This window comes from Lepus europaeus, chromosome 15 (genome assembly GCF_033115175.1).
Source record: "Lepus europaeus isolate LE1 chromosome 15, mLepTim1.pri, whole genome shotgun sequence".
Lineage (NCBI taxonomy): Eukaryota > Metazoa > Chordata > Mammalia > Lagomorpha > Leporidae > Lepus > Lepus europaeus.
This window is the reverse complement of record NC_084841.1, coordinates 95,258,695-95,283,333: the sequence shown is the minus strand read 5'-3', so window position 1 is coordinate 95,283,333 and position 24,639 is coordinate 95,258,695. Positions and strand designations below refer to the sequence as shown.

Genomic DNA, 24,639 nt, shown 5'->3' with positions numbered 1-24,639 from the left:
GATGTCCTTGAATTGAACGTGCCTAACTATAATGTGTTTCTTATGAATGCATTGATCAATATTTCCACTTAGCTTTCTGTATTTTTCCTCATGTGGTCAATTCTCCTTCAGTCTACTTCAAATTACCACGCAAGAAGGTTTGGTGTCCGTGCAGCCATGCCAGGATTTATTGCCAAGCGACTGTGCCCACAGCTTATTATAGTGCCCCCCAACTTTGACAAGTATCGAGCCGTGAGTCAGGAGGTAAGTGGCCGTATCACCTCAGCTCAAAGCCCTTGCTGGTTTCCTGTCTGCAGTCTGAGTGCCTCCGCCCTTCAGGACACGGGCTTGGCTTATCCCTGCCGTCCTCCCCTACCACTTCCTCTGGGCTCAGCATGGTTCCCGGAACATAGCACTCTGTACCCCGTACTTTTTTGCCTTTATGTGTATATTTATGTGCTTAGAAAACTTTGAATAGCCTTAAGTATGTATAAAAAATAGCTAGCCACTTTCCCTTAATATACAATATAAATTTCCTTCTAGAACTGACTTGTATTTTTGATTTATAAAATCTGCTCATCATTAATTTCAGTCTTTTCTGAATACATTTTTATCAGTGTTTTTGAACAGGGACAGAATTTGCAGTTCTCATTAGCTGCTTTCCACACCCCACTATCTAAGGAAGGTGTCTAATGTCTAAGAAACCGGTCAGCATGGAGAAGGGGCGTAATCCACTGCTTCGGTAGAGGTCTCTGAAATGTAAAGATTTGCTTACTTGTCAAAGTCCCAAGCTGTCTCATGTGAAAAACTGCCGCTTCCTCTGTTTCGATGGCAGCTGGCCTGTCCTGTTGTGCTGGTGTTTGTAACCTGCACCAGATGTTGCAGTACCACACCAGACACTTGGCAGCTGTGGCAACACTCAGACCTGTGCTGCCCTCAGGACATCTGCATATTTGTATTCCCCTGCAGAGGACACCTCATTCCAAGTTTAAAAATCGTTCTTTTCTTTAAATCTGTCAAAAACTGTGGAACTTTGTGCCTACCTCTGAAAAGGGGGTTGGAAGGGGAAACATTCACATTTGGTGATTATTTATCTCTTTTACTGTATTTTTGTATTTTTTGTTAAACAAAATTGATTGATTGATTGATTGATTTGAAAGGCGGAGAGAGAGAGAGAGAAACAGAGAGAGCAATCTTCTATCTGCTGGTTCACTCCCCAGTTGGCCACAATGGCCAGGGCTGGGCCAGGCAGAAGCCAGGAGCCTGGAACTCCACTTGGATCTCCCATGTAGGTGGCAGGGGCCCAAGCGCTTGAGCCACCATCTGCTGCTTTCCCAGGCACACCAGCAGGGCGCTGGATCTGAAACAGAATAGTGGGACACTAGCCAGCTTAGCCTGCTGTGCCACAATGCTGGCCCCGTCATTGTATTCCATATTAAAAGACATAAAATGTTCGCCATAACTATTATAGGCTTTAAAATTTTAAAATCCTGTGAAGAATTTTTAAGAAAGAATAAAATCCTCCTTTAATTCAGTACAACTTCTGACGCAATGACAAATGTATAAGAACAAATTGTTTTTAGCCATCTTTAGTCTGGTTATTTATATCAATTGGAGAAATACTCAGATTTGAGCAGGATCTACCTTGGCTATTTGTAGATAACAAATGAATTCTTATGTGTAAATGAACTATAGCACAAATTTGTCACTGACTGCAGATACATTAATGTTTATGGATTGGTTCAGTAGCTTAAGGAAAAGCTCATTCTGCTTTGCCCGAAATGCTGTAGTAGCTTTCATCGTTCTTGGAGCTCTGCATGATTGGTCCTTCCTGGGACGTGTCTGTTTCAGTTCCTGTAGCAGTCTGTGAAGGAAGTGAGCACACAGCCCTGTCTCTAGGGATGCTGCCCATTCAGAATCTTAGGTGGCTGCCAGCCGCAGGCTTGCCATGGTGCCTTTTCCCTGGAAAGATTCTAGTGGGGCGCATTATAAAAATGGTCTCTTCTATAACAACAAAGCTAATTAAGGTACTCTCCTAAGTAAAATGTAGCCAAGCTTTGTGTCATCGTTTTCTAAAATTCTCCTTGCCGTGGCTGGTCATAATGGTGTGAGACTAATACACTGTATTTTATGAAACAACGGGAAGAACAACTTGCTGTAAATGTGTGGACGTAAACGTAATTCATGGATGTGCGTGATGTGCGTGATGTGCGTGTTGCCTTGTGGCCGTTCCCTCTAATCACAGCTAATGCTCCGGGGCTAAAGAAAACTCAAGTTTTATGTAATACTTTTGTCTTGTGTAGTGTCTTACATGAGTAGCATCTGTAATTCTCATCCCTTTACCCTAAGACGCAACTCCAGACGTTTCCTATAATTCAGAGTGGTCATGAAATTGAACTGCAGCTTGTACATCCTGGTCATTCCAGATTGCAGTAAATAGAGTTTCATATTCTTGTATGGAAGCTTGTGTTAATGTGTATATTAAATGGAATTTTATTTGAATGTTATCATTTATTGATATGTGTCTACTTTCCAAAACAACATGGTACATTTGTGTAAAATTACCCCTTTTGAAATGAACGAAAATCATAAAAAGTGAACGGGAATGGAATTCACCCAATTGTTCCTGCATCTGCTTTTGACTCAGTACCTGAAACCTTGAGTGTTTTTTTCCTCTGCCTCCCAAAATGATGCTGTCCAAAATTTATATTGTTTTCTGCATCTTGATATAGATGGCTAAATAGAGATGCATAAGATGAAGCTGTTTTGTGGTCTTCTGCCTTGATGATCTGCTTTAATTCAAAAGAATTGACAAATATGTCCTCATAGTGAATGATTTAGTCCTTAAATCCATGACTTATTGATTGTAGAGTCATTATTGTAGTTGCAGAGCAAAAGTACTGAACTTTTTTTATCTGCTCTATGGAGAGACTTTTGCTGTAGTAGCAAAATTTAAAGCTTTTTATTCCTTTTGAAGGTTAAGGAAATACTTGCTGATTATGATCCTGATTTTATGGCCATGAGCCTGGATGAAGCCTACTTGAATATCACAAAGCACTTAGAGGAAAGACAGCACTGGCCAGAGGACAAAAGAAGGTACCTCTCCCAGATGGAGAACTCTGCAGGCGATGGTAAGCAACTTACTGGAACCCTGAAACTGAAAGCCAGAAAAACATCCTTTCTTTTTTTTTTTTTTTGACAGGCAGAGTGGACAGTGAGAGAGAGAGACAGAGAGAAAGGTCTTCCTTTTTGCCGTTGGTTCACCCTCCAATGGCCACTGCGGCCGGTGCATCGTGCTGATCCGAAGCCAGGAGCCAGGTACTTCTCCTGGTCTCCCATACGGGTGCAGGGCCCAAGGACTTGGGCCATCCTCCACTGCCTTCCCGGGCCATAGCAGAGAGCTGGCCTGGAAGAGGGGCAACCGGGATAGAATCCAGCACCCCAACCGGGACTAGAACCCGGTGTGCCGGCGCCGCAAGGCGGAGGATTAGCCTGTTAAGCCACGGCGCCGGCCAGAAAAACAGCCTTTCAAACTGAGCCGCTTGACTCATTATCTGATATAAGTGTAGATGGTAGGACCAGACACATCTTTATAAAAATGGAAAATTGGAAAGGTAGAACATCTCTGTGGGTCTTCCAGCGTATGTTGGAAGCCACATTTAAGCTGAGTGAAACTGTTGAAGTATAGGCCTGAGTCTTCAGAGTCCCTGAACGAGGGAGTTTGCCAGCCGCCGTTTCACTGAGATCTGACCAGCAGAGGTTTGGATATGGCACTGAAGCTGAGGAAGCTACTGCTAATGTTAACAGTGTCTTTGGTTGTTGTTAAGGAAAGTAAATAAAATTTTTTTAAAGATTTATTTATTTATTTGAAAGGCAGAGTTACACAGAGAGAGAAGGAGAGACAGAGAGAGAGAGAGGTCTTCCACCCCCTGGTTCACTCCCCCAGTTGGCTGCAATGGCTAGAGCTGCGCTGATCCGAAGCCAGGAGCCAGGAGCTTCCTCCGGGTCTCCCACACGGGTGCAGGAGCCCAAGCACCTGGACCATCTTCCACTGCTTTCCCAGGCCACAGCAGAGAGCTGGATCAGAAGTGGAGCAGCCAGGACTTGAACTGGCGCCCATATGGGATGCCGGCACTGCAGGCGGTGGCTTTCCCCACTATGCCCCAGCTCCAACCCCAGTAAATACATTTTTAAAAAGAAAAAGATTAGCCTCAAACATAGCAAAGTGTTGGGTAATTTTATTTTTTCCCATTTCCCAAATTTTTATAATCTGGCTATACAACACAGCAATAATGATTCTTTTCAACCTTGACCAAATTAACGACAGCTTATTCCCAGCGTTGGCTTTGGACTGATCTTACAGTTGTTTTATAGACAATGAAGCAGTGAAATGCATTGGCCGTCGTGGTGGAATGCTTCAGTGCTGCGTTAGTACCCTGATTACATCAACAGTTAGTTACCGCGGGTCCTCACAGAAGCAGGCGGTGTGCAGACTCAGGCTCTGCAGCAGCTCTTATGGTGTTCCAAAAGACAGCATTCTGGACCTCACGGTGCCTCGCCTGAGGGCAGGGGAGAGCAGGCCTGAGGTGCAGACCCAGCTCCGTACAGGGTGTGTGCAGAAGGGGCTCGTGCACGACAGGTGCTCCTGTGGCCTGCAGTGTCTCTCCAGCTCTTTTTACCTCGCCCCTACCTGTCAAGTTGGGAAATGGGGTCCTGATAGATACCATTTCAACTCTCCCCTCTGAATTGCTGTACGTTGAAAACTCGACATGGAAAACATCTGTGGTGTAATTCACACCACACACTGTAAATTATGAAACTGATAAGACTCTAATCATAGTATTTATGTTTTCTTTACAAAAGTTTTCACAAAAGACCAAGTTCATTTTTCAAAACACATTCATATGTACCTTGAAACTTACACATTTAATTTTTGCTTCTGCATTTGCCTTAATTTGGAAAACATTTATATACATATGTAATAAAATTAAGAAATAGGATCAAAAAACCATTGCCAATCTCAGTTGTTATAAACATATTTATGGGGCCAGAGTTGTGGCTTAGTGGGTAAAACCACCACCTGCAGCACTGGCATCCCATATGGACACTGGTTCGAGTGCCAGCTGCTCCACTTATCCATCTCTGCTCTGCTGTGGCCTGGGAAAGCAGCAGCAGATGACCCAAGTCCTTGGGCCCCTACAACTGCTTGGGAGACCTTGAAGTTGGGAGACCTTGGGAGACCTTGGCTGTTGCAGCCAACTGGGGAGTGAACCAGCAGCTTGAAGACCTCTCTCCCTCTCTCCCTCTCTGTAACTATGCCTTTCAAATAATAAACAAATCTTTTTTTAAAAAATAAATAGACATATTTAAATCTTTCTGTATTAAGCCCAGGGAAGTCTTTAATGAATTTGTACATGATGACATTTAAGTGTAGTTTACAGTCCATGTATTAAAATGCAAATAAAATGAAGCAATAACCAGGTTTTAGTGTTTAATAATTACAGTTTATAGCATATTGATAATAAGGGTTATTTCCCTTACACTTTACTTCAGTTAATCCAGTCAGACCTTAAGAATTTGCATATTTAAAAACCATAACTTTTGGGGGTAATTTCTATTTTGAAAATACGTCCTTAGAAAAAGGGATACCTTGCAAACACGCAAGTCAAAACTGGAAACAGCGTTTGAAAGACGAGCATTCAATTCTTTTAACTTCTGAAGTTTCTTCCATGAATGAAAAATTAAGGGCCTTTTTTCCCTCTAAAAAACTTATTTTTGGGGTATAGTTATTCCATATTGTTTAGTATCTTTCTCCTGATTCCTAAATTCTAGTTTTCTCTAGAGAACAATAGAGGAGAAAAGGTTTTTTTAAGAAAAAAAGAATGTGAACAGATGATCTTTTAAGAAAAACTTAGAACTGGTGTTTTCTTTATCACACTTAGAAAATATAAATGATAGTATTTCTGATCTTGGTTCCTAGAAACAAACTAAATTTGTTTTGTCTTCAGAAATAACTTAAGAAACGCTAACTTGTGTGCTTTTCATGTTTGTAATGCAGATATGCCAAGCAAGGAAGTGGATGTGCTGGGTGAACAGGACCGGGCCATCTCCCCACTCCTTTTTGAAGACAGCCCCCCTGACTTGCAGCCTTTGCAAGGGAATTCTGGAGAACAAAACAATCCTCAAATACTCCACAACTCAGTTGTTTTTGGAACATCAGCAGAGGAAGTGGTAAAGGAAATTCGTTTCAGAATCAAGCAAAAAACAACACTGACAGCCAGTGCAGGTATTTAAAAACATTAAAGACTATATGGTTGCAATTTTCAAACGGGCTAATTCAGTATAATAGTGTAATTTCTTATTATGAAACATCGAATGGTATTTATAATACTCATTCTTTGATTTGACTTCTAAGAGCTTTAGCTGTCAGAATAGCTGTGAACCTATAGATGATACGTTAGAATTAAGCAGAAAAGACCATAAACCCAAAAGAAAAACTGTCCTAAAATATCAGGGAGCTGTCCTTTTTAGAGCACAAAATATATTTTATTGGCTCTGCATGTAGGTCATAGTGATGATTTCTGATTGGAGGACTTCAGTTCTGTCCAAGAATACATTGCAGGGGAGAGCCCAGGTGGCCACCAGGTAGGAGACAGAAGAATCACCATGGAGCAGTGCAGCAAATGTGTCAGTGACCCATGAGGACATCACTGTGTCTTTGCGTGGTGACCGCCACTCATCACAAAGACTCTGTAAAAGCTGCACCGTGATTAGGCTAATCCTTTCTGGGCCAAAGCATGAATAATCAGTTTTAGGAAGATGTGTATGGAAATTGAAATGAACTGTTTAATGAATATATATTTGATTATACCTGCTTCAAATTGTCTTAAACATCCAGACTTATAGAAATTGTAAAACATTCTGAAAAGTACTCCTTTCCTTTGTGAGCAACATAAAGAATGAAAAAATTTGATTATCATTATTTTAAATATATTGTAACCCAGAATCTTTGATTTTTTTTCTCTTTGTGGATAATCTCTATATAAGATGTTTTCAAAGAGTAAATATCCATCCTGAACTCTGAATCTTTTTGGGAAGCAGATAGAATCGCTATAAAACAACCCTGTAAATCTTACTAAAGATAATAAGTAAACAAATAATAATACTTATATTAGCTCAGGGAATGAGTATTTAGCCTCACTGTTAAGACACTCATGCCGGCGCTGTGGCTCAATAGGCTAATCCTCCACCTGTGGCACCGGCACACCGGGTTCTAGTCCCGGTTGGGGCGCCGGATTCTGTTGCAGTTGCCCCTCTTCCAGTCCAGCTCTCTAATGTGGCCTGGGGTGCAGTGGAGGATGGCTTCTCCCAGGAGAAGCACCTGGCTCCTGGCTTCGGATCAGTGCGGTGTGCCAGCCGCAGCACGGCGGCCATTGAAGGGTGAACCAACGGCAAAGGAAGACCTTTCTGTCTCTCTCACTGTCTAACTCTGCCTGTCAAAAAAAAAAAAAAAAAGACGCTCATGTCGGGGTCATCACTGTGGCACAGTGGATTAAAGCCCCAGCTTGCAGTGCCAGCATCCCATACGGGTGCCGATTCGTGTCCCGGCTGCTCCACTTCTTATCCAGCTCTCTGCTATGGCCTGGGAAAGCAGTTGAAGATGATCCAACATGGATCATGGTGCTCCTGCACCCATGTGGGAGACCTGGAAGAGGCTTCTGGCTCCTGGCTTCAGATGGGTGCAGCTCTGACCGTTGCAGCCATCTGGGGAGTAAACCAGCAGAATGGAAGCCCTCTCTCTGTCTCTACCTCTCTCTAACTCTTTCAAATAAGTAATAAAATTAATATTAAAAAAAAAAAAAGACACTAATGTCGCACATGGGCGCCTGAGTTAATCTCCAGCTCTGCTCTGCGGACCTGGGAGGCAGCAGTGATGGTGCAGGTGGCGTGGGCACCCTGGGGAGGGTTCTCAGCTCCTGTCTCCCAGCTTGGCCCAGAGCTGCCTTTGCAGGCATTTGGGAGAGAACTAGCAGATGGGATTTTTCCCAGGCTCTTTCTCTCTTTGTCTCTAAATTTAAAAAATATGTATTACTCAACACTGAAATTACTCTTAGATTTTAGAATATGAAAAATTAAATATTCTTTATCTCTGCTTCACCAAATTAGTAAAATTCCTTTTCCTAAAACCATAGCAAGCTCTGGTAAATGGTGATCAAATTTTATTTTTAAAGTAGCATTGCATGTCATTTTGTAGGATATACAGATTTTTTGCATTTAAGGTGTTTTTCTGTTTTATAATCACATATTTAAAAGTTGTACATATCAACAGAATTTTCTTCTTTTAAGGCATTGCCCCAAATACAATGTTAGCAAAAATATGCAGTGATAAGAATAAACCAAATGGACAATACCAAGTTATCCCCAACAGACAAGCTGTGATGAACTTCATCAAGGACTTACCCATTAGGAAGGTGAGATTTTATAGACAATGTTCCATCTACATGTGCACTCTTGAATTCTGAAGAGAAACTATGTAGTCTGATAATAATTCTGTGCTGGCAGATTTTGAAACCATAGATGACACAGCAAGAACTATAATGGCTGGTTGGATTTAGGTTTGAAGGAATCATTCTGTGAAGCGTTGCAGGTTTGGTTCAGGAAGCTTATTTGCTGGAAATGTTGAAGGAGTTAATAGATGACAAAATTTAAGTGGACTCCTGCCATGGAAAGGAAAATAAAAAGAATACTTGGAAGAGCCTGTTCAGCTGGAACTAGATTCTGTCTCAGTTCTCATGCCCAGGTTGCTGCCAGATCAGAGAGATTCAAATTATTATAGTTTTTGACAAAATAAACCAAAATACTTGACCATCTTTAACATGATAAAATTATCCCACAGAGGTTCCAGAAGAAGTTTTATTAGGCTGTATAGCTTCTAGATTTCTTTGTGTGTGTGTGTGTGTGTATATATATATATATATACATACATACATATATATAAGTATATATACACACACACACTCTTTTCTTTTTGACAGTGATTGCTGTGCACACTATGTGGTGTTAGAGGACCTGCTTTTCTCACTCCACATGGTGTCTATGAATGAATATTCTCTGGTTGTATTTTCAAGCCCAGGGGAAAGGCTCTCTCAAAGGATATATAGAGTCTCTAAAATGATTACTAACTATGTCAGGTATCTCTGGAGACGTGTATTCCAGTATGTTTTTCAGTGTCTGAATAGTGTTTCATTAGCAAAGCTCTGGAGTCAAACAGCTGCAGAGTGAACTACCCTTGGGTGTGACACTCTGTATATGGCTACATTAGAAATACATCAGTCATGTAGTACAAGTTCCATTTAAATTTGTTTATCCTACCATTCTTCAAGGTTATAAGATTACAGAACTCCTTTTTTAAACACCTTTTAAAATTCCATGAAACACTACTTTTGGAAGTGTGGTCAAAAAGTAATTAAGAGGCCGGTGCTCTGGCCAGCAGGTTAAAGCCTTGGTCTGCAGCGCTGGCATCTCATATGGGCGCTGGTCTGAGTGCTGGCTGCTTCACTTCCAGTCCAGCTCTCTGCTATGGCCTGGGAAAGCAGTAGAAGAGGGCCCAAGTCCTGCATCCGTGTAGGAGACCCAGAAGAAGCTCCTGGCTCCTGGCTTCAGATCAGTGCAGCTCTTGCGTTGCAGCCGTCTGGGGAGTGAACCAGTGGATGGGAGACTTTTGTCTCTATACCTCTGCCTCTCTGTAACTCTGCCTTTCAAATAAATTAAAAAAAAAACTTTTAAAAAAAAGTAATTAAAGCAGTTTTATTGTAGCACTTGTAAAGATGGTCACATTATTCATATATTTTATTTATTATAAAGGGTATAATGAGATTATAACCTCAGTTCTTACCTTAATTTTAAAAATTAATGATAAACATTGATTTTCTTCTAGGTTTCTGGAATAGGAAAAGTTACAGAGAAAATGCTAAAGGCTCTCGGAGTTGTCACTTGCACAGAACTCTACCAACAGAGAGCATTACTTTCTCTACTTTTTTCCGAAACGTCTTGGCATTATTTTCTTCATGTCTCCCTGGGTCTAGGTTCAACACACCTGGCAAGGTATCGTTAAGTGTAGTTGTCCTGACTTTGCTTTATCATTTGGTGCTGAAATACTAGTTTTAATCATTGAGATGGAGGCTATAAATATAGATAACATGGTTTTAAAACTGTTTTAAACAAACTAATTCAGGATATAACCTGTGAATTAGAGTCAACAGATTGCATGTGTGGGAAGGAAAAGACGGGTGCAGGTCACTGTGAGGTCACTGGCTTTTGGGTGGATGAACGAGAGGACATACAGCTGCTTTCTCTCCTGTCCTTGCTTTGTTCTTGGTGTAGGACATGGCAGGAGTGCTAGGGGTTGGTTTGTTGAGGGAAGAAATTTGGCTTCTTGAAGTAAGAAGATGTGACAATTTTGGAAACACTTTGATGAGCTAACTGCACTTCTGTTCTAGAAGTACAAATAGTCACTGGTTCACTGCGAGGTACTTTGTGTGAGGCATTGTCCTGGGCACTAGGGGTGATAGCAGGAAACAGGACAGAGTCTTCCTCCATGCAGTCTGGAGAAGAGAGGCTGGCACTGTGGTGTAGCGGGCAAAGCCACCACCTGCATCGCCAGTATCCTGTGTGGGTGCTGGTTCAAGTCCCAGCTGCTCTACATCTGCTCTGACTCCTGCTAATGGCCTGGGAAAGCAGTGGCAGATGGCCCAAGTGCTTGGGCCCCTGTTCCTCATGTGGGAGACCCAGAAAACACTCCTGGCTCCTGGCTTCTGCCTGGTCCAGCCTTGGCCATTGGGGCTATCTGGGGGAATGAACCAGCAGGTGGAAAATATCTCTCTCTCTCCCCCTCTCCCTCCTCTGTTCCCCCTCTCTCTCCTCCTTTCTCACCCCCTCTCTCCTCCCACATCCCCTCTCTCCCCCCTTTTCCCCCTCTGTCACCCCCTCCCCCCCGCATCCCATCTGTCCCTCCTCTCTCCCCCCACTCTCTCCCCCTCTCTCACCTCTCTCCCTCTCTCTCTCTGTAACTCTGACTTTCAAATCTATAGACAAGTAGGAGAAACAGAAAATAACCAAGGAAGGGTAGGCACTGGATTCAGCAGCTAAGATGCCCGTGGGGTGCCCACATTGCATGTCAGAGTACCTAGGTTTGAGTCCCCACTTCACTTCCAGTTCCAGCTCCCTGCAAGTGTGACCTGGGGGCAGCAGGTGACAGCTCATATACTTGGGTCCCTGCCACCCATGCGGGAGACCTGGATTGACTTCCTGTCTCCCAGCTTGCAACCCAACCCAAGCCTGGCCCAGCCTCTGCTATTGTGGGCATTTGAAGAATCAACCCATAGATGGAAGGTCTGTCTCTCTCTGCCTTTCAAATCAGTATTAACAGATAAGTAAATAAACCTCATCTAAAAAAAAAAAAATCCAAGTAAACAAATGAAGACAGTGAAGCAGAGTGAGGCACAGAAACTGCCTGGGGGAAGTGTGAGGGCGGCAGTGGCCGTCCAGAGGGTGACTGGAGGGGCCAGCTATGCGAGGATTAGGGAGGGAGGAACAACTTTCTCAGGGAGTCTTAAGCAGAGGGGCCTTAGGAGCTGGAAGTGTAAACCTGGGGCTGAGTGGAACGATGGGAGCAGGAGGTGGCACGGGTGGCCTGGTCCTGAGTGCCCCCTGCTGCCAGCCTGCCCGAGGCCATGCTCTATCTTCTGCGGAGTCTCAGGGCTCCCTCTTGCTGCTCCCTCAGCTGGCTGTGATGAATAGTGAAGACATCACAGCACAGTGAGCTCTGATGCTGAAAATAGCAGGAAGCCACGCTGCTTTAGTCCAAAGTCGCCCTCTTTTTAGTTCCAGAGTATGTGAGAACAGCATACTTCTAACGTGTTAGCCTGTGGTCTTTAGGGGTGCAGGTAAGGCAGTACCTGAAATTCACAGAATTTTCTCAATCATATCAAAAATCAGACCTTCCTAGCCTTCTAGCCCTGTTCCCTGGGCTCCACTCTGCTTTTTTTTTTTAAGCTTTATGTATGTGTTTGAAAGGCAGAGTTATAGAGGCGGGGGGGGGGGGGAGGGAGAGGGAGAGGGAGAGAGAGAGAGAGAGAAAGAGAAAGGTCTTCGATCAGCTGGTTCACTTTTCAGATGTCTGCAATGGCCGGAGCTGTGCCAGTCTGAGGCCAGGAGCCTCCCTCAGGCCTCCCACGCAGGTACAGGGGCCCAAGGACTCAGGACATCCTCTACCACCCTCCCAGGTCAGAGCATAGAGCTGGATAGGAAGTGGAGCAGCTGGGACTCGAACCAGCGCCCACATGGGATGCTGGTGCTACAGACCAGGCCTTAATCTGGGCCCTTTGCTTTGTTTTTCAATCTGAGTACTTCTCTCTGAACATGTTCCATATCTGCTTCTATTGTTTATCTGTCTCCCCTTTGGAATATTTATTTTCTTAAGGACAATCTATTACGTCTTCAAGTTCTCAAACAGGGGCCAGCACCGTGGCTGACTTGGTTAATCCTCCTCCTGTGGCGCCGGCATCCCATATGGGCACCAGGTTCTAGTCCCGGTTGCTCCTCTTCCAGTCCAGCTCTCTGCTGTGGCCCAGGATGGCAGTGGATGATGACCCAAGTGCTTGGGCCCCTGCACCTGCATGGGAGACCAGGAAGAACCACCTGGCTCCTGGCTTTGGATCGGCACAGCGCCGGCCATAGCCGCCATTTGGGGAGTGAACCAAGGGAAGGAAGACCTTTCTCTCTGTCTCTCCCTCTCTCACACTGTCTGTAACTCTGTCAAAATAAATAAATAAAAATCTTTTTTAAAAAAAGTTCTCAAACAGATTCACTAAATATTTGGAAAATGAATAATCTGTGTGTCATTCCAATTCTCATGGCTTTAGCCATTCCTATCAGAGCAGCTGGGATCCAGCCAAACCAGTAGGCCCAGATTCCCCATCTTCATCTTGCTCTGACCGCACTCTGAGTTCTGTAGAGTGGCCTAAATGAGTAATGGATAGGCTGCAGGAGAGAGAAGTTGCTGTTCTAGATGCAAAACTAGATAACTAATAATAAATAAAGTTTAATTACATCCCATAACTGCAAGGTATTGTACTACCACCTCCTAGTGGGTTTTTTGTTTGTTTGTTTGTTTGTTTGTTTTTTTAAGATTTATTTATTTTACTTGAAAGAGTTATGCAGAGAGAAAGAGAGAGAGAGAGAGAGAGAGAGAGGTCAGTCTTCCATCCGATGGTTCACTCCCCAATTGGCCACAGCGACTAAAGCTGTGCCGATCTGAAGCCAGGATCCAGGAGCTTCCCCCGGGTCTCCCCCGTGGGTACAGAGGGTGCCCAAGGACTTGGGCCATCTTCTACTGCTTTCCCAGGCCACAGCAGAGAGCTGGACAGGAAGTGGAGCAGCTGGGTGCAGGTGCTTCAGGCCAGGGTGTTAACCTGCTGTGTCACAGCACCAGCCCCATCCTAGTGGTTTTTATAAGTTCTGTTTTTGACAGGTTTTCAAAAGAAGAAATTTGTAATATCTCTGTATTCTCAAGCTTATTCTCTTCAGTACATTCAAACTTGATTCATGACATATGTAATCATGGTAGTATCTTGTTTATGTTCTTTGGTGACAGGATTTTTGTTTTTTGTTTGTTTGTTTATTTATTGTAAAGTCAAAGTTATATGGGGAGGCCGAGGGAGAGAGAGATCTGCTGGTTCACTCCCCAGCTGGCTGCAATGGCTGGGACTGGGCCAGGCTGAAGCCAAGAACCAGGAGCTTCTTCTGGGGCTCCCATGTGGGTGGCAGGGGCCCAAGCACTCAGGCCATCTGCTGCGCCCATATGAAATGCTGGCATCGCAGGCGGTTTTACCTGCTACACCACAACACCCAGCTCTGACACTTTTATTTTTAGATTTAAAAACTTCACTATTTTTCACAATGTATAAACTTAAAAAAAAATTGAGATGTCTTAAGGATAATTGATAATATTAAACCCTGTTGTTTAACTGAAAGGAATTCTTTAAAAAAGAAAATATTTTTTTTTTTCATTTCCAGGGATGGAGAGAGGAAAAGTATGAGTATTGAGAGGTACTGTTTTGTTATTTATTATTAATTGTTCATAACTAATGTTATTGTAAATTAACTTTTAATAAAAATGTCAGTGAAAATGAAAAAAAAATTTACCTGCAGCTCACAGCAGCCGTTTCCTGGAGTAGCCGCCCTAGTATACTGCTCTGCTTTCTCCAGCTGCTGAACTCTCAGTGGGAAAAAATGAACTGTAGCAATTTTTTAAAATATTGGCCTTAATCCTACTCAGGGAAACCAAGCATTTTAGGTCTCCAGTCTTAATTTCTAGAATTCTTTATAAGAAGTGATCATGGAAATTCTTCCTTAAAGTCTTCAAATATTGGTGAATAAGCAGAGGTGTCAAATGGAGGTTAAGCATCCCTAATCCAGAAATCTTAAATCCAAAACTTTCTGAGCACCATGTGATGCCATGAATATAAAAGTCCCCCCCAGACTTCATGAGACAGATGTTGTATAAAATTACCTACAGGCATGTGTGTAAGATGCATATTCATATCCTTGAATAGAGAATTGGTCGAGTGATTTATGTCATTTATGTGGGTATTTTACCCCCGTATAAAAATGAGGACATTGCTTATTTGCTGGGAACTGTCACCAATTCAACTCAGAACAGCAAGGTGCTAAGCCATGTGACTAACAGTTTACTCTTTATGTAAGAAAATGAGAGGAAATGTTTGCTTGCTTGCTCATGTTTCTGTGGGACGTTTCTGAAGGAATTCATGAGAATAAGAAACTGGCAGCCTCAGTTGCCACCAGCTGGCTCACTGAGGCTGGGGCTAGGCTGGAGGAGTGCTTTCCTGGGCCTCGCACTCATCCCTGGGATCTGTCCTCCCGGTCTTCCCTGCTAATGTCCCCTCTCAACTTCTTTCAGCACTGCCTTGCAGATGAATTAAACTTCTCTACTTTTAATCTCAACAGCTGTGCCTTTCCAGTTGTCTGTTAGACAGTACTGCCTAGGTACCAGCAGGCAGTTCCTAAAATCTACTTAAAGATAGTCCCCATCTAGAAAATTCCTGGGATGATGTTCTGGAGCAGCGTCTGTATAAATGTACGCCTGTTGTGTTAGCAGTCAGTGACCTTAACCAGCTTTTTTAAAAAATACTGTAGGGCCGGCGCCGCGGCTCACTAGGCTAATCCTCCGCCTTGCGGCGCCGGCACACCGGGTTCTAGTCCCGGTCGGGGCACCGATCCTGTCCCGGTTGCCCCTCTTCCAGGCCAGCTCTCTGCTGTGGCCAGGGAGTGCAGTGGAGGATGGCCCAAGTGCTTGGGCCCTGCACCCCATGGGAGACCAGGATAAGCACCTGGCTCCTGCCATCGGAACAGCGCGGTGCGCCGGCCGCAGCGCGCTACCGCGGCGGCCATTGGAGGGTGAACCAACGGCAAAAGGAAGCCCTTTCTCTCTATCTCTCTCTCTCACTGTCCACTCTGCCTGTCAAAAATAAAAAAATTAAAAAAAAAAAATACTGTAGAGAGAACAAGAGTGTGAAATTGCTCCTTTGCGAATTAGCTTACCTATCGAAATTGTTTTCCATTATTTATGTAGATCTTAGATGTTTAATTATATCTTAGTTCATCTGAAAACATTAATTTATACTACAGAAAATATAACTTAATGCTAGGCCATTTAAACGCACCCCAGTTTTCCACTGAAGTAATTCTTGTCTTTCTAGAACATTCAGTGAGATAAGCAAAGCAGAAGAACAGTACAGCCTGTGCCAAGAACTATGCAGGGATCTTGCCCAGGATCTCCAGAAAGAAGGACTTAAGGTACTTCATTTTGATGCGGCGGTCTTGGTTTTTAAAAATTTTAGTAATAAAATAAAGACTAAAATTACAGATTTCTTAAAGAGGAGTACAGATTAGTAAGTGTTGGAACAGACTGTCCCAACCCCCCACAAACAGAGAAAAAATTCCACTCCAGCCTGTGTCTGAGTTCTGTGAAGCAGCAGCCTGGGAGGCTGGGTGGCTCCAGTGTGATTTGAGAAACTTGATACTGCCTGGGGACGGCATTTGAGCAAGTTCAAAACCAGAATATATTGGCGTTAGATAATAAGGCAGGGGGGGTCCCCCCAGGACAGTATTCACAAAGGTCCCTTTCCAGTTGTCCTTTGATATTTTTCTCACGTAGACAATGACCTTGTAGAAATAAACATTTTGCCTCAACGCTCTCATCCAGTTTGTTTAACACATTGAGAAAAAAACCCTAGAAGGCTTTGAACTTTCTATTTCACAACTTTCCCCTATGACAATTCATGTTTGATATTTTCCCAACACTTCCAAACAAAGGTAAGGTTATTACAAAGTGTGATAAAAGATATTCAAAGTCATGAAAAATGGCATATCTGTTATAAATAGTTTTCTTACAATCCTGTCATACTTTGAGTATAAAGAATTCTTTTTTTAAAAAAAATCTAATTTTAGAATGATTTTTTTTTTTTTTTTTAAGTTCGCTTTTGGGAGGCAAAAAGACAGAGAGAAAGAGGCAGATCTTTCATCTGCTGGTTCTCTCTCCAGATGTCCGCAGCAGCTGGGGCTGGAGCTAGAAACTCCATCTGGGTCTCCCACGTAGGTGGCAGGGACTCAGAGAGTTGTGCTATCATCTGTTGCTTCCCAGGTGCACTGGCTGGATTGGAACCAGCGGTGAGACTCAGTCCCAAGAGCTCTGATTCGGGATATGGGCATCCCATATCCTGTGCCATAATGCCCATCCTTAGATTTACAGAAAAGTCGCAAAAATAATAGAGTTCTGATATACCCAGTTTCCTTCATTGCTCACATCTTATATTATGGTGGTACAGTAGTCAAAATGGAAACACTGAAATGAGCACATTGCTGTTAACTGAACTCCAGATACTAAGTGGATTTTACTTATTTTCTTGTTGGTGTTCTGACTCTTCTAAGAATTGATCCAGGGAACTGCATTGGCATTAGGTCTTGTGTGTGCCCAGTCGTCTGTGGTCTGTTTCACTTTCTCAGTCTCTTCTTTTTCACAACCTTCACAGTCTTGAGAAGTACTGGACCAGGTATACTACAGACGTCCGCACATCTGGGTGTATCGATAATTTTATAATATCGCCCAGGGTTCTGGGTTTTGGGAAAGATTGCCTCAAATGTGAATGCCCTCCTCATCACATCCCATCAGGAGCATGTGACAGCCACTTGACAGCCTCCATCTTTTTGATTCTCCACTGTGAGCTACTGCTTTCCCCTGGGAAGTAAGTCAGCAAGTCTAACCCACCCTCAAGTGAGGAAGGGCAGAAATTAAGTTCTACCTCCAGGAGCTAATAAAATACACATAACATAAATTCACCATTTTAATCATTTTTAATTAATGATTCAATGATATTAAGTACATAACAGTTTGTGCAAACATCAGCACCGTTCATCTCTGGAACATTGTCCTCATCTCCACGTGAAACTCTGTAAAGGAATTTCTGAGAAATTGTTTGTCCTAGTGTCTGGCATACAATGGGCACACAGTAACCTTGATCTACCCAAAAGATGCACCAGTGAGGCACCTCCTTACAGCTACTGAATTAATCTCTAAAAAGAGGTTTAGTGACAAGAAAAGTGATCAGTTAACAGTGTTCTTTATATAAAGATCTTTTATAAAATTCAGTTGGGGGCAGGTTTTATTGCACAACAGATTAAGCCACTGCTTGGGACTTCTGCATCCCGTGTTGGAGTGCGTGCTCCATGCTTCTGATCCAGCGTCCTGCTGCTGCACTGGGAGGCAGCAGGTGATGGCCAGAACACTTGGGTTCCTACCAACCATGTGGAAGACGCGGATGGAGCTCCTGACTCCTGAGTTCAGCCTGGTCCAGTCCTGACAGTTGTAGGTGTTTGGGAAGTGAACTGGTGATTGGAAGATCTCTTCCTCACTTTTGGTCACTCTGCCTTTGAAATCCATGAAATTTTTTTTAAAAGCAATCGGTTGAGAATGGTAATGATGATTTTTGGCTAAATTGGAGTTTCTAAATTACTCCTGAGTTTTAGTTATTCCTTTGGACCGTTTGCATTACTGTGTTCCCTCAGTGACTGATCTGCCTGCCCCATTGTATGTGTAAGTGGAGACCTAAAGCCATGTGTGACGATGTCTTCCGTGTGTGGCAGGGTAGAACTGTCACTGTGAAGCTGAAGAATGTGGATTTTGAAGTAAAGACACGAGCGTCTACAGTTCCATGTCTTGTTTCTACTTCAGAAGAAATCTTTGCTGTTGCCAAGGAGTTGCTAAGGACAGAAATTGATGCTGATTTTCCACATCCCTTGAGATTAAGACTTATGGGTATGACTTCATTTCTTGTTTTTCCTTAAATCTACTAGATTTTGCCATCAGTGTTGGAATATTATCACCTCTTGTTTATTTCTTAATCCCATTTAGGAAGTTCTCATTGTGTGCTGCTATTTAGCTTAATCTTTAGAACCAGATGTATATGAAACCAGGCTCACATTTAATTCCAGTTCTTTTCCTTACTACTTATTGAAATCCTGGAGGCAAGGCATGTTTCAAAATACAGAACTTTACAGCTTTTGAAAGCAAAATTCTGTGCATGGAGACAAGAGTGTTAGGTCCTACTGTGGGTCACTGAGGTGTCATCCCACTGTAAAACACGTTATTGTTTCAGTAGCAAAGCAAAAACACACCAGCAGTCTGTGAAGACTCTAACTATCCTCACAGTATTTCAGTCCTTGGTTATTACTTGCTTTGTACAATTTTCACAACTTTGGATTTCAGAAGTATAAGGGACTGTGACACTACTGAAACGGTGTGTCCAGTTACTGTGTGGTAGAAACATAAACACAAGTGTGAACTGGGGAGAGAATGTATGTGACAAGTGTTTTGGACACTCTCCTGACTGCTAACAGCGCACTATGAGCCAAATTTTCTCATATAGGAAAGTCAACTGAATGAAGCCTGCTAACTGAAAAGCTAAAGAGCAGGCATCTATGGAAGCTTTGTTCAAAGTCGCCAGGCTTGCAGGTACCCAGCATATCCTTCAGTGAGTGAATGGACGAGTCAATTGCAGTATCTCCAGACAGTGGGACAATAATGTTCAGCACATGAGAAAAACGAGCTCTCAAGCCATGAAGACACATGGAGGAACCTTAAATGCATATTGTTGAGTCAAAGCAACCAATCCAAAAAGGGCACACAAGGGATTACAACTGTGTGACATTTTGGAAAAGGCAAAACTATGGAGACAGCGACAACGTCAGTGACTGTCAGGTTCCGGGAAGGAAGGGAAGAGCGAGCAGAGCACAGAGGATTTTAGGACCGGGAAGGGGCTCTGTGTGCTGTAGAGGTGGGCACGTGCTGCTGCACACTTGTGTCAACACATCGAAGGCACAACACCCAGAAAGAACCCCCATGTCAGCTGAGGACTTGGGGAATAAAGTTTTCTCAGTGCAGGTTCCTGCGTTTAACACATGGTCCAGTCTGGTACAGGAAGTAGGAAAGGCTGTGCATGTGTCAGGCAAGGAGTATACAGGAATTCTCTATTCCTCTGTCCAGTTTCACTACGAACCTTCAGCTGCTCTAAAAAATAAAGCTTGATTTTACAAAAAGAGCGGGACAGCAGTTGTGGCACAGTGGTGTAAGTTGCTGCCAGGATGCCACATCCCATGCTGGAGTGCCAGTGTGAGTCCCGGATGTTGTAGCTTCAGATCAGCCGCCTTCTCGTGCACCTGAGAGGCAGCAGGAGTGCCCCAGGTACCTGGGCCTCTGCCAGATGGAGTTCCTGGTGCCTGGCTTCAGCCTGGTCCAGCCCTGGCTGCTGTAGGCATTTGGGGAGTGTTTTCTGTTGTTCTGCCTTTGAAGTAGATTAAAGTAAAGAAAAGCATTTTTAAAAATAAAAGTTAAGAAAAAGAGTTTTAGAACAAGCTAAGGAGTCAGTGTAGTTGATTCTAGTTAGTTACTTGTATATAATGGCATGAGTGTCAAATACTAATTGAAAGTCCTAGATCAGGCCAATTCCAAAAAATATTTGAGGACAGTGCTGTGGCACAGCGGATTAAAGCCCTGGCCTGAAGCACTGGCAACTCATGTGGGCGCCGGTTCTAGTCCCAGCTGCTCCTCTTCCGATCCAACTCTCTGTTGTGGCCTGGGATAGCAATAGAAGATGGCCGAAATCCTTCTCCCCTGCACCCGCATGGGAGGCCCAGAAGAAGCTCCTGGATACTGGCTTTGGATTGGCGCAGCTCCGGCCATTGCAGCCATCTGGGGAGTGAACCAGCGGATGGAGGACATCTCTTTCTGTCTCTACCTCTCTCTGTAACTCTGTATTTCAAATAGATCTTTAAAAAAAAAAAAAAAGAAAATATTTAATGATACCCAGTTTTATAAAGGGAATGTCTTCTCACAATACCCACTTTAGTTTAGAAAACTATATCCAGGCCGGCGCCGCGGCTCACTAGGCTAATCCTCCGCCTGCGGCACCGGCACACCAGGTTCTAGTCCCTGTCGGGGCACCGGATTCTGTCTCGGTCACTCCTCTTCCTGTCCTGTTCTCTGCTCTGGCCCGGGAGTGCAGTGGAGGATGGCCCAAGTTCTTGGGCCCTGAACCCACATGGGAGACCAGGGAAGTACCTGGCTCCTGGCTTCGGATCAGCGCGGTGTGCTGGCCACAGCGGCCACTGGGGGGTGAACCAACGGCAAAAGAAGACCTTTCTCTCTCTCTCTCTCACTGTCCACTCTGCCTGTCAAAAAAAAAAAAAAACTATATCCAATGTTTTCGTATTGTTGTCAGTCGTCCTCTCTGTATGTGTCGCAGCAGTATTACACAAAATGTTTTTATGCACTGTGAGTAAACTGGCTTTGTTTTTTGTTGTTGTTTTTTTTTTTTTTTTTTTTTTTGACAGGCAGAGTGGATAGTGAGAGAGAGAGACAGAGAGAAAGGTCTTCCTTTTTGCCGTTGGTTCACCCTCCAATGGCCGCTGCGGCCAGCTCATCACGCTGATCCGAAGCCAGGAGCCAGGTGCTTCTCCTGGTCTCCCATGCGGGTGCAGGGCCCAAGCCCTCGGGCCATCCTCCACTGCCTTCCCGGGCCATAGCAGAGAGCTGGCCTGGAAGAGGGGCAACCGGGATAGAATCCGGCACCCCAACCGAGACTAGAACCCGGTGTGCTGGCGCCGCAAGGCGGAGGATTAGCCTGTTAAGCCACGGCGCCGGCCTAAACTGGCTTTGTTGAATTTGGGATTGACTGGCTGTGACTGGTTTAATGCAGGTGTTCGGGTGTCTGGTTTTCCCAACGAAGAGGACAAGAAGCAGCAGCAAAAGAGTATCGTCGGCTTCCTACAGACTGGAAACCAAGTCCTGCCCGCCACAGGGCCTGTGCTAGAGAGAACTGGCATAGATCCATTTGAAAAACCTCTAGAAGTGTCTCATAAGAAGAGTTTCTTTGATAAAAAACGATTAGAAAGGAAAGGGAGTCACCAAGACACATTGAAACATGAAGCTGCAGATGAACAGAGTTCACAGACCTCACAGCCACTGCCAGTTTTACAGAAGATGAATGAGAATTTAGCATTGGAGAGTGCGGGTGGCCTTGGCACCTTCACCTGTCCTGTTTGCTACAGAGAGCAAGAAAGCGTCAGTCTGGAAGCCTTCAACAGGCACGTGGATGCATGTCTTGATGCACCTGCAGGCAGCGAGGCCACCAGGGGGTCCCTAGGCTCACAGGCTGCTGCCACTGAAGTCAGCAAGAAAGAAAATGCACATCGCTCTTTCTCTTGTGAGAAGCAGGATGATCAGGAAAATGTAGACATTGATTTAGTAGGTTTGGAAGAGTCTACAGGTAACCCATCTGAAGTACAGAGTGTAGACACTTTGAATCATAAGCACAAGGAGGAGTGTGATGGTCTTCCAGACAAATCTTTCAGTATGGAATATGGTCACCAGAATTCTTCTCACATTGTTGCATTGGAAAAGGAAGATCCTGGGTCATTAGGTGGGCAAGAATGCCCCCAGCCTTATTTATATGAAGTGACAGCAGGCCAAGCTCTAGTATGTCCTGTTTGTAACCTAGAACAAAGGACTTCAGATCTTACCCTGTTCAATGTGCACGTGGATGTCTGCTTAAATAAAGATGTTATACAAGAACTGAGAAATGATTCGGTTAATCCCGTTCATCAACTCAAAGAAAATTCCAGAAATGCTGGTGAGTCATTTTAAAGAATGTGATTTTCTATGAAATTTTTTTTAATTAATGAGATTGTTGGTAAAGTAGAACAGAAAGGTTTGAGGAGCTGAGCAATATAATAAAAAAATAACTTCCTTTGGAGAACACTTGCCAAGACACAGTAGTAAATTAACCATAGTCACAAAGCCAGAAAGCCTCTGTGACTTGTTTTATGGTAGTGCAAACTAGTCAGATTTCAAAAATGAAATTAGGTCTAATGCTGAAAGAACTAGTGATAGTAAATTATGAAGAAATTGTGCTGTATAGTTTCTAGTTTGTATAAGTAAAAACTGTGTAGTACCAAGAAAGTTTTTATTAATCAGCCAGTTTTAATTTTTAAAATGTTTATGCAGCTTTTCAATTATTTCATGTTGTTCATTATGGAATTTCTTGACTTTTCTTCCCTCAAAAGGCAACTCAAGCAGAGTACAGAAGACGTTAGCAAGAACAAAAAGGTATGGTTAATTTGAACTTCAATATAATGAGCTACAAAAATGTCATATTTTGAAGTTTAATTTTTAGGAGGCTTTAAATTTTGATTTTTTTTAATCATCAGGTCATATTTTTAAAAAAGAGCTATTTGCAGAATTATTTTAAAAAATCTCTTCCTGTCTCTTAGTTGTGTGTTTCTTTTTATTCCAGGCCAGCACTGATGAAAAAGAACTCAGCATCAAAGAAAGTAAAGCCAAGCAGTGCCACACGTACCCTTGATATATTTTTTAAGTGAGCATTTTATCATTAATTTTTAATTGAAACTAATTTTATAATCAGTGGATTTAATATTCATTTTAATTTACAGATTCCTTTAATGGAGACAAATGCATAATCCCTCTGCAAATGACATTTCCTTTTCTAAGAATGAAGGATGTACAAATTTACTTCTAAGAATGTGGAATGTGCATGAATTTACTTCTAAGAATGTGCAATATGTACAGATCTACCTCTGTGTACGTTTTCTATAATATGAGAACTTTTACATCCATTATGGATCAGGTGGAAATCAGTCCTGTTAGAGATCATTTTAAAAAGAGGAACAGGAATGGAATCTGAATATGATTTGTTATTTTTACAGTGGATATAAAAATACAGGCTCAGGGCTCTCAGTGGTCCCTACAAGCATTTATCCACTCTCTGGGCATTGGACTGCTCTGATCTTAGTATCTTCTGATACGTTATGGACATTCATCATTAGAACCTATCATAATTTCTATGATGAGTATTAACTTAGCAGAACTCCTATGCCTAGTTTTGTTATCTTCAGGAAAATAATATCACAGTATTATCTGTGTTAAAAGGATCATTGCTTAAAATATCACTATTTATTGGTTTTTCTTATTTATAATTCCTTTATCTTATGAATGAACACTTGATTTATTTTATACACAGTAATTTTATATGTGGGACTTTTAAGTGGCAGGTTGTTGTTTCTGGCAGTTACATCTGATTTTTCCACAAGTATGTTAAAAAGGATAAATTATACAGTCATTTTAAGAGGGAAATGTACAATTCAAAAGGTTAATGTGTATCAAAACATCTCCTTATCTTAGCTGCGTTTCTGACACAGCGTAACATCAGTGGGTGTGCCGAACACTTGTGCTAGAGAAGTCTCTAAAGACAGTTGTGTAGCTAGAGCAGGAGACGCAGTCGGAGTCTTCACCACAAGAAGGAGCTGCATCTTCTGTTCTCTTAGAGCTTTGTTTTCTTTTTCCTTTTTTTGCTCATTATTTAACCATATAAGGAAATAACATTAATTAGCATCTCGCACAACCTTTGGCCACAGGGGTATCTTGAGTCTGAACTCCTAAACTGTTTGGAACCAGGCTGAGTGCTTGTCGGCCTGGTGTGTCGCCTGATGTGACGCACCACAGCAAGCACAAAGCTGCTGCACTTATGTAAATTCCAGACCCAGCAAAACTGCTTTAAATATACTGGAAAGATAGCACTCTGCTTGTTTTCTGTCTCGCCTGAAGTTTATTGTTTTAATATTAGAGCAAATATCAAATTATCTTCATTTATATAATTAAACTGGATGTTATCTTTAGTAATATTCAATAATAATTGAAAATAAAATTTATTTTTAGTCAATCTGTTAGTCAACAGAGATGCATCCTTTTTTTGTGTGTGTTCTTTCCCTCTGATGATTTCATTCATGTTTTTTTTTTTTTTTTGCTCTATTCTGCTTCATTCACTCTGTTTTTTTAATATGCCAAATCCACTTTCTTATATAATTTTGATTTGAGGAAAAAGTACAGCAAGACTACAAGAAGTGGTAAGAAGCACCCATGATCAGATACAGAACCACTGGGGGGAATACACAACTTGTGGCTGTGTGGTAAAAACCAGTATCTGGAATAAATTTATATAGGTGATTCTT

General features: G+C 42.8%; 1 protein-coding gene across 5 annotated transcripts in view; it reads left to right on the top strand.

The window, feature by feature from the left end:
• The window catches only part of POLK (DNA polymerase kappa), a 71,664-nt gene extending 47,341 nt beyond the window's left edge, over window positions 1-24,323 (top strand). For 4 of the 5 annotated variants that reach the window (XM_062212567.1, XM_062212566.1, XM_062212565.1 and 1 more), the window contains 11 exons: window positions 112-243; window positions 2,957-3,110; window positions 6,038-6,265; window positions 8,326-8,450; window positions 9,917-10,083; window positions 14,056-14,088; window positions 15,759-15,855; window positions 18,202-18,373; window positions 21,312-22,244; window positions 22,678-22,720; window positions 22,908-24,323. In XM_062212567.1, coding sequence (XP_062068551.1) covers window positions 112-243; window positions 2,957-3,110; window positions 6,038-6,265; window positions 8,326-8,450; window positions 9,917-10,083; window positions 14,056-14,088; window positions 15,759-15,855; window positions 18,202-18,373; window positions 21,312-22,244; window positions 22,678-22,720; window positions 22,908-22,992 — 2,169 coding nt within the window. In that variant the 3' untranslated portion in view covers window positions 22,993-24,323. The remainder of the gene's footprint in view (window positions 1-111; window positions 244-2,956; window positions 3,111-6,037; window positions 6,266-8,325; window positions 8,451-9,916; window positions 10,084-14,055; window positions 14,089-15,758; window positions 15,856-18,201; window positions 18,374-21,311; window positions 22,245-22,677; window positions 22,721-22,907) is intronic. The other variant, XM_062212569.1, reaches the window with a different exon arrangement.
• The last annotated feature ends 316 nt before the right edge of the window (window positions 24,324-24,639 follow it).